This window comes from Mobula birostris, chromosome 6, assembly GCF_030028105.1.
Source record: "Mobula birostris isolate sMobBir1 chromosome 6, sMobBir1.hap1, whole genome shotgun sequence".
In the NCBI taxonomy this organism is placed as follows: Eukaryota; Metazoa; Chordata; class Chondrichthyes; order Myliobatiformes; family Myliobatidae; genus Mobula; species Mobula birostris.
In genome coordinates this window covers 170,447,255-170,457,089 of record NC_092375.1, presented here as the reverse complement: position 1 = coordinate 170,457,089, position 9,835 = coordinate 170,447,255, and the positions used below count along the sequence as shown (strand labels likewise).

At 41.2% G+C, this 9,835-nt stretch overlaps 1 protein-coding gene across 3 annotated transcripts in view; it reads left to right on the top strand.

Moving 5' to 3' along the window:
* Window positions 1–4,718: 4,718 nt before the first annotated feature.
* The window catches only part of metap1d (methionyl aminopeptidase type 1D (mitochondrial)), a 136,597-nt gene continuing 131,480 nt past the window's right edge, over window positions 4,719–9,835 (top strand). For 2 of the 3 annotated variants that reach the window (XM_072261878.1, XM_072261877.1), the window contains exon 1: window positions 4,805–4,869. Coding sequence is in view for 1 of the 3 variants with exons in the window: in XM_072261875.1 (XP_072117976.1) it covers window positions 4,755–4,869 (115 nt within the window). In the remaining 2 variants the exon portion in view is untranslated. Of the gene's footprint in view, window positions 4,870–9,835 lie in introns of all 3 variants that reach the window. The other variant, XM_072261875.1, reaches the window with a different exon arrangement.

The window sequence follows — 9,835 nt, the reverse complement described above, 5'->3', positions numbered from 1 at the left end:
TACTAACATAGACAGAATATTAGCTGACTGACAGGAGGCAAAGAGTGGGAAAAAGAGGGCCTTTTCTGGTTGGCTGCTGGTGAATAGTAGTGTTCCATCATGGTCGATATTGGGATTAGTTCTCTTGAAATTTATATGTCAATGATCTGGATGACAGAATTGATGGCTTTGTGACCGTTTGTGGATGATACAAAGATAGGTGGAGAGGCAGGTAGTTTTGAGGAAGCAAAGAGTCTGCAGAAGGCTTTGGCCAGATTAGGAGAATGGGCAATTTAGCAGATTGAATACAGTGTCAGGAAGTGTACGGTCATGCACTTCGGTAGAAGAAATAAAGGCACAGACTATTTTCTAAACAGTGAGCAAGTTCAGAAATCAGAGGTGCAAAGGGGCTGGGGACTCCTTGTGCAGGATTTCCTAAAGGTTAACTTGCATATTCAGTAAGGAAGGTAAGTGCAATGTTAGCATTCATTTGGAGAGGACTAGAATATAAAAGTAACAATGGAAGTCTGAGGCTTTATAAGGCATTGGTCATACCATACATGGAGTATTATGAGCAATTTTGGTCCCCATATCTAAGAAAGGATGTGCTGGCAATGGGGAGGATCCGGAGAAGGCTCACGAGGATTATCCCGGGAATTAAAGGGTTAATTTATGAAGAGCATTTGATAGTCTGCACTTGCTGGAGTTTCGAAGAATTACGGGGAATTTCAATGAAACCTATCGAATATTGAAAGACCTAGATAGGGTGGATGTGAAGAGGATGTTTTTTATTGTGGGGGAGTCTAGGTCTAGAGTGCACAGCCTCAGAATAGAAGGACGTCCCTTTAGAACAGTGATGTCGAGGAATTTCTTTAGCTAGGGAGTGGTGGTTCTGTGGAATTCATTACCACAGATGCCTGTGGATGGCAAGTCATTGGGTATATTTCAAGCGGAGGTTGATAGGTTCATGATTATTAAGCGCATCAAAGGTTACGGGAAGCAGGCAGGAGAATGGGGCTGAGAGGAATAACAAATCAGCCATGATGAAATAGTGGAATAGATATGACGGGCCAAATAGCCTAATTATGCTCCTATGTCTTATGGTCTGAAGAAGCATATTTAAAAAGTACTTGAATTGACAAGACACAGAAGATTATGGACCTATACAAGTAAATGGGATTAGTGTAGATAGGTACAACGGGTGACATGGACATAGTGAGCTACAGGATCTGTTTCTATGCTGTTTTATTCTCCAGCTCAATAATCAGAGAGATTTGGCTAGAGTTAAAATCAGGCTGGGAAATATTAAAAATCATATATAAACAGCACAGAAAAAGGCCTTTCCTCCCAACTCATCCATGCTGAATGAGTCCTATTTTCCTGCATTTGGCTCATACAGTATATCTCTAAACCTTTCTTTTTGGTGTACCTACCAAAATGTCTTTTAACCCTTGTAATTGTACTTCCCTCTACAAGCTCATTCCTTATATTCACCATCCTTTATGTGAAAAACTTGCTCCTCAGGTCTCATTTAGAAAGTTCTTGGGTGGATTGTGACCATCCACCTTATTTATGCGCCTCATGATTTTATAAATCTCTAGGTTACCATCTTTTTTAAATGTAGTCAATGACTTTGTTAACAATTGTACAGGTGACACTATGGCTCAGAAAGACAAAAAGTCTTATCAGGCAAATACAACAAAGATGAAGGAACTCAATGAAACCTACTGAATATTGAAAGACCCAGCTAGAGTGGGCGTGAAGAGGTTATTTCCAGTAGTGGGAGTTTCTAAGACCAGAAGGCACAGCTTTGGAATAAAATGACATCCCTTTAGAACAGAGATGAGGTTAAATTTCTGTAGCCAGAGAGTGGTGAATCTGTGGAATTTATTACCACAGATGACAGTGGAGGCCAAGTCATTGGGTGTATTTAAAGCAGAAATTGATAGATTCTTGATTAACAGGGGCAAAAGTTGTGGGGAGAAGGTAGGAGGAAGGTATGGGGTTGACAGAGAAAATAGATCAAGCATGATCTAATGGCAGAGTAGACTCAATGGACTGAATGGCCTAATTCCTCTCTCTCTTATGGAATTGCAAGAGTGGCATAGAGTCCTTGGGGTAAGCAGCGTGGGAGTGAGTAGTTAAGATAGCTGTGGGAGATATTAAGCCTATCTCCCGAAATGAAGTCAGCGAGATCCAGGAAAGGACGTCTCAGAGGTTGACCATGCGGTGAAGCCTGGGTGGAATTTTGGATACAGGTGGGAAGGGACTAGACCACAGGGGGGAAAAAAGGATAGAATCATGGTGAGGTGAGTCTGCTACTGCAGTCTTGCTTATGGATTAGGATTTTGGGTAGGTGATAGAAATGGGCTGTGCAAGGTGAGTGCACTATAAGGCTGGAAACTGTAGGAAAAGTTCTCCCCAGGAAGTTAAGTCCATGATTATCCATGTGACCGTGGCCCAGTGTTCAATAGTGAGGTCACAATCGAAAAGGAGATATGAAGATCAGTTCATCAGACCACAACAGCACCACCCCTGTCAATGGCTTAAATGATAATATCAAGTTTGGATAATAGTGATTGGAGTACTGCAGTTTCAGAAAGGGATAGTTTAGACCATGAGAGGGGAGTGGAAAAAATAGTCAATATCATGTTGACAGTTAGCAATGAACGAATGTGGAGAGCATAATTGGCTACAGTGAGGTGTCCAGGTGTATTGAGAGTACTGAAGGTAGGTAAAAGTGTCCAAAGAAATGGGCACAAAGGAAGAGGAAGAAGAGTTTAGTATCACATCAAGATCAGAATTATTTACCAATGGGACATAGTGGAATCGAGTGGAGTTCTCTGATGGAGACTGGACATTCAAGATCAGAGTGAAATAAAGATTAGAAAAGATGTTGAGAATATGCAAGGGTTGGGACTACAGTGAGGAATGAGGTCTGAGAAAAGTGAAGTGAGTGAAATATCTAGAGGGATATTCGAATGCAAAAGCTGTTGAGGTCCTTGGTCACTGAAAGTCATCCATTGTACTAGCAAATGCAGCAAAGAATAAACTGGAACTGCAGAATATATCGGCTCAGAGTTGATTAGCACTCAGTCCTGGGAATGGAAGGAGTAATTGTAATACAGGTTGATTATTTCTTAACCGAAATGCTCGAGACCAGAAGTGTTTCAGGGTTTGGATTTTGGAATATGTTGTGTGATAGCTTGAGATCTCCATCATTTCTGACTCAGAATTTATTTGTTACTGGTAAGCAGTCTTTGTCTTACACTTGTTCATCACACATATATACTTAACAGTAATAATTATTACATACAATTAATATAATGAAAATATGTGTGCAGGGTAACAAAAGCAGCACAGTATCAGAAAATACCTGAATCAGCTGATGAACAACAACAATAGCAGGCTTTCAGTTTCCACTTGTGGTGCCATGTTTTGATTTGAAGATTACAGTACACTGTATTTCTACTATTTTTTTAGATTTTATGTAAGGTATAAAAACAAGCAGCACTGCAGACTTGTTCTGGTGCTCGATTTTCAGCAGCCACAATCTTTGCAAACTTATCAATGAATTTTTCTGCTGCTTTGTGATCAGAAGACGCTTTATCTTTAAAAATTAATGCTGCACTTTTTCTTAAATTTCTGCAACTAGCCTGCTAAATATTCACAATTGCTTTCAATTTTCAGTTTGTTGTGATAGGATGTTTCATAAACAGCATACTGTTAAGCAGCATACGTACACTCCAATGCTGACAAATTCATTCTTTCAATGCGCGATTGAAATCTTCATTTTTTAAATTTTATACAGTGTTTTTCTATTTTGTCTGCGATGTGTAGAGACCTGGGAACATTCCCAGCCCCATGTGGAATTTTCCATTTGTGATGTCTTGCCAGCACTCAAAAAAAATTTGGATTTTGGAATTTCAGATGAGTGATACTCAGCCTGTTTCTTTGATAGTTGGATGCCCAACTGGTAGAAGTGCTGAGAGAGAATATGTCTGCAGGGGGTAAAAGAGTTAACTGAAAAATGGTGCTGTAACTATGAAATGTAGAATATTAGATGTCCAAACTCTGAATAAAAGGGAATGTTGGAAATATGCACTGGACATGTACAGTCAGAACAGAAAGATTTGTTACAGGGTGATAACTCTTTATACAATCTCTCCTCAGAATTCAACAATTTCAGACAAGGAGACATAGTTTATAAATGTAACTGTGACATTTTTTTCTGAAAGGCCATTGAACTGAAAAACTAAGCTTTTCACATATCCTACTACCTGGCTTGCTGAGAACTTCCATTATTTTCTGATTCCACCTCAGATTTCCAGCAGAATTTTTATTTTGTTTTTCTATAATCGTTTCACTGAATTGGCTGTGATTTTCTGGAAGTGCAACAGAAAGATTATTTATACTTCTTTCTGCTCGCGTTCTTAAAACCTTGCTCTTCAAGTTGCTCCAAAACACTAACTTTAAAAAAATGACATGCAGGTCTGCCTGAGAAAAAAGACATTACAAATCTGTAAATTTGCAAAGAAATGGCCTCGTATGTAAGAACTGTTTTTTTACTGCCGCTAAACTCAGTAGTATAGTAACCTTACTCCAGTAAAAGGGAAAATCCTCTGGCATTCTCTCTCCTCACGGGCATTATTCTAGATTTGAAGGAGTGAGCTGGCACCCCGGGCAGCTGATGCCGTTCCCCGTTCCTGCCCACACGGGGAACCTAATGCGAGCCGCCTTGCCTTGCCCCGCCAGGGCAAGCACTCGCCGCCGAAATGTTGGTTGCACGGCCGGACGGACGGCCCCACATTGGGAATGCTGGGACATCCGCCCCAATTGCCGCCAACATGGCGCCCGGCGCGCTGCTCAACCTTCGCCGAAATATAGCAGGTAAGAACGACCCGAAAGCCACTTGTCACGCTCAACACTGTCCTGACAGGGACAAACAAAGCTGCCAAAACTGCGAGCAGGCAATTATCTAACCAGGAAAGGAGGAGAGGGAAGGATTCTCCGTGAGCTAAACTCCGCAAACACCCGCCAGACTTTAACGGGGCGAGATGTTTTCTACCCGCTCCGCCCCTGGCGTCTTCCACTCTTCTCTCCCGCTGCACATGCGCACGATATAATTTGGCTAGTGGGACTTTACAGATTATAATTTGGCGACTAGTTAATCCTGCAGGTTTGACAAAAATATTAGTTAAGAGCTATGTAACAATAGTTTTGAACTTGCTTTAGGACTTTAAGAATTATATTAATTGTTTACTGGGCTGCAATAATATCAAAAGACAGTATTGAGGCAGTGCTGGGAGCCATTGAATTAAAAAATCGAGCTTCTTGCTTTTACATCAGTCTGCAAACTCAACAAGTTGGTTTTATTGGATGTTTGAAACCCAACGAGAAAACGTACACAATGCTGGCATTAAGGATGGAATGGCAGAGAGGGTAACCTAGTAATTCTGTAGAGTAGGTGTAGCAGGCAAACTTGCAATCAATTATGGTGTTATGAGGTACGAAATGGAACGGGAGAATAACAATTGTTGGACTGGTGTAAAATGGTTGGAGAGTATACAGAAATGCTTGGTTTCTCTGAAAAAGTATAGCTGTCCTTCAGTTCAGGATAGTGTTTCACCAGGTAAATAATATACTGAGGATAATGGAGAAGATAAGCCTATTTGCGAAATTGAGGTAATCTCAGTGGGAGTGAGGCCAAATGTCAATGCAGCCCTGGCAAACCTAAAATAAATGTACCATTTAACCTATGATGCCCCTCCCTCTTCCCTTTCTTCCATGATCCATTGTACTCCCTTATTAGATTCCTTCTTCAGCCCCTTGGCGCCTCTATCTATCACCTCCCAGCTCCTCACTTTATTCACCCTTCACCCACCCACCCTCCTTGCCCCTTATTTGGTTTCACTTATCACCTGCCAGCTTGTACTCCTTCAACTCCCCCACTTTCTTATTTTGGCTTCTGCCCTTCTCGTTAGTCCTGATGAAGGGTCTAGGCCCAAAACAGTGGCCATTTATTCCCCTCCATAGATGCACCCTGACTTGCTGAGTTCCTCCAGCATTTTGTGTGTGTTACCATCTAACAAAGTTGCCAAAACTTTTTCAACCCAGGGCATAAGAATTCCTTTGGAGTTAAGTTATGGGATCTGCAATCAGCTGTCAGGAGATATGATCAGTAACTACTTGGATGTTTTGAGAAACATGTTCTGTAGGGCACCGCACAAATGCACAGATGTTCCATAGTTAGAAATTTGCAGGCTATGTGCTGGTAAATGGGTTTAGCATGCATAGGCATTTGATAGTCCACATTGAATGTGGTAGGCCAAAAGGCCTGTTTCTTTTGCTGTATAAGTCCTTGTTTCTTTGAATCTGTAAATAGTGGAAAATGGTGTTTCGGGTACCATGGCAATCACTCAATTCTTGCCTGTCAGTTTAGAGTGTATAAACAGATATCCCACCCTGCAAAAACTCATTTCAGGGAGGTCTCAACCTCATAGCAGTCTGTGTTAATGAATTTGTTAATTTTGCAAGACATCAGATTCAAAAGTGTTTTGTGAGACAGTTGACTTCTGAATTCCGTCTTAATGTGCCATGTTCACAATAGCTGCTGGCTTGGTTGATGAGCAGGCATAGTTTTTTGCTATTTCTGAATCAGGACACATTTTCCTGAATAGCTTGCCTGTGTGCGTGCACACCTGGAATGGCAGTTTATGCTCAACGATGAAAGATGTAAAGTACACTTCAGCTCTAGTGACCTTCTCTGTCAGACTTTGGTTTTCGGCTGAAAAGAACTGTGAAATACTTGAGCAGCCATTCCAGCACTTAGTCTCCCTAATATGTTGTGGTCCCTAAAAGAAATAAAAGCATAAGGTGTATCCTTACTACAGGTGTGCACGGCTTAACGTCCATTCGGACAATGTCTGATTGCATATACATCCGTTGTGTCTCTCTGTCTCTCACTCTCACACTCACACACACCCTGCAATAGTCAGGATCAGAACTTACTTTTTTACATCGAAATGGGGGATTTTAAATGAGTGATTTAGAAGTTCTGTATCTTCAAGTTCAAGTTTATTGTCATCTGGCTAATTATCCACAAACGAAACAACCTCTCTCCGGACAACGGTGTAGCCACAATACATATATCACGCAGACCACATAAAACATATTACTTAACAAAGTGTAATTCAAAATGCATATAAAGTGAGCAGCACAGGTAAGCAGTTCGCTGTCCTAATGACAAGGCCTTGGTAGGGGCCGTGTATTTATTAAAATCGGTTTTTCTTCTGAAAACAGCTGCACATAAACCCAGCCCATCACAGGCTTCAATGTACCTGTAAGTGGAAATGTTTCAGGAAAAAAACCCTGAAGAATTTGCTTGCTGCGAGCGCGTTTTTAAAGATGTCTTAGCGGATGATTTTGGAATTTCACTCCAATTTAAACCCTGCTCTAATCCCCTTTAAGACGCCAACGCCTGTATAGCCTCGCGTAGTCAGGTTGTCACTGCCAGCCTTGGGAATTTCTTCGCAGGCTTTTGTACTTCATCACCGACAGTTGTCCGGATGATTTCAGCGTCATTACAGACGGCAGCAACTGAACTGATGGAATGTGGAAGAGAGAGAGAGGTCGACCACAGAGAAAGAGAGAGAGAGGCCGCCCACAGAGAAAACTGATAGGTCTACTTAGTACAAAGAGAGATTAAGCAGGATTCATTCATTTTCTTGCTTTCTTTTTTTCCCTCTCCCTCTCCCTCTCTAAAAACCGATTTCTGGGATATTGTATATAACTTGTGGGCATCAGGGAGCCGCTATCGATATGTGGGAGACTCCCGGGAGAGGTGGGATGTCTGGTATAAATGCTTACTTTAAACAAGAGTGCAAACCATTTGTAACTTAACAAACCACAGAATGGAATTTAGCAAAATCTCAGTGGAAGGAAATGAGTTGGAAACAACAGAAGAGAGGTCCACACAACATTTAGATGCATAAGTGTTGTGAGGAGCACCATATGATTTTTTTTTGTGTGCTAATTTTACTACCTTTGACAGTTTGGCTTGCAAATACAACCTGCTTGGTGAACTAATTGTCAAATAATGTTGATACCCTACACTTAAATTTAGCTGTTCATAAACATGGGACAAGTATAGCTTTGTAACCACTTGCCCTTGACAAAGCAGCATAGAAATTTACAGCTGTATGCAGAGGGCATTGCTTGGGATTTGCTGCTTTATTGAGATTCTCCTATTTTCACCAATATCAAATATCCATCAATCTTTCAATTGTATCTATTGCTCAGGTTCTATCTGAGCATTACGCACAGAGGCAAAAGTTGTGTTTTGGCATCAGCTTTTATGTAAAATATAACCTTTATGTTCCATTTTCCTAGTAAGAATTTATTTTACTGCAAAAGTCCATCACGGGTTAATCTCTCCCCACCACTGAGCACATCTACAAGGAGAGCTGTCATAGGAAAGCAGCATCCATCATCAAGGTGCCCACCATCCAGGTCATGCTCTCTCCTCGCTGTTTCCATCAGGAAGGATGTACAGGAGCCTCAGGATCCACACCACCAGGTTCAGGAACAGTTATTATCCCTCAAACATCAGGCTCTTGAACCAGAGGGGATAACTTCACTCATCCCAATACTGATCCCACAACCTATGGACTCATTTTCAAGGACTCTTCATCTCATGTTCCTGATATTTATTGCTTATTATTATTATTGAGGCCCTATGTTGGTTGGCATTGACCATGGATGTTGCATCCCAGATGTGCAAGCCAGGACAATACGATATCAAGTGCAAGGTGTTGCCTATGCAGCAGGCTTTCCCTCTCTGTGCAGCCGATGAATTCAAATGAACAGCAGAGACTGATTGGCACCAGAGGCATCACAGGAGTTTCCCGTCAGCACTGAAGTCAATGTAGCCTAAGGGATGCCTGCTCTGCATTTTTCTTTGGGGTTTACTCCCAAAGCTTTCCCCGTGAGTGGGTATAGCCAAAAGGCAGCAAAGGTTTGAGATCAAAGTTGTCCTTCTCTTAGGTGAGCTGCCAACCATGGCTGTTGAGCCCCATCTGCCCTAAGTGACTGGTTTTAAGGTGCCAGTAACCCATTTTTGTCCCTTATGTCTGTAGAACTGGTTTTACCAGTTTAGTAGCTAAGCCACACGTGAAGTCCAGGAAATGGACTTGTTTGTCAGAAGCTATTTGAGACATTTACCCACTACCACCCCTGGCTATGACAACTTTAAGGAACCAGTAATGCTATTTAGTTTCTTTTTTTCTATTTGCATAGTTTATCTTTTGCACATTGTTGCGTGTGGCTTTTCATTGATTCTATTGTGTTTATTCGTATTTACTGTGAAAGCCTGCAAAAAATGGATCTCGGGGTACTATATGATGACTTGTATGTACTTTGAGAATGAATTTAATTTGATCTTTGAACTTTAGAGGTTTGCACAAACCTGGTTGGAATATCTTAACACTGATCTTCCATTCTCCAAATCACGGTTAATTAGTTAACATAATTAGCCTTTCTTTAAGCTCATTATAGGGGACTATGTATTCTTTTTGTTTTAATTCTCTGAGGATGCCACCTGTGATGCTATTAGTGGGGAGCACTTTAAAATTAATAAAATTTTAATATTCATTTGAAAGTGCTTCCCACTAATAGCGACTGAATGAACTTTTGTTTGTAAGTGTTCCTTCCCATGATAGAACAGTCTACAGCAATGTTAATATTCAGATCAGTGTCTTGATTGTGGATCCCTAACAAACTTTTGAAGTCATTCTTGCAGCTTTGAGCGCTTCTAGAATGATTGATAACTGGTAAGATGGCAGCATGCTTGGTCGCA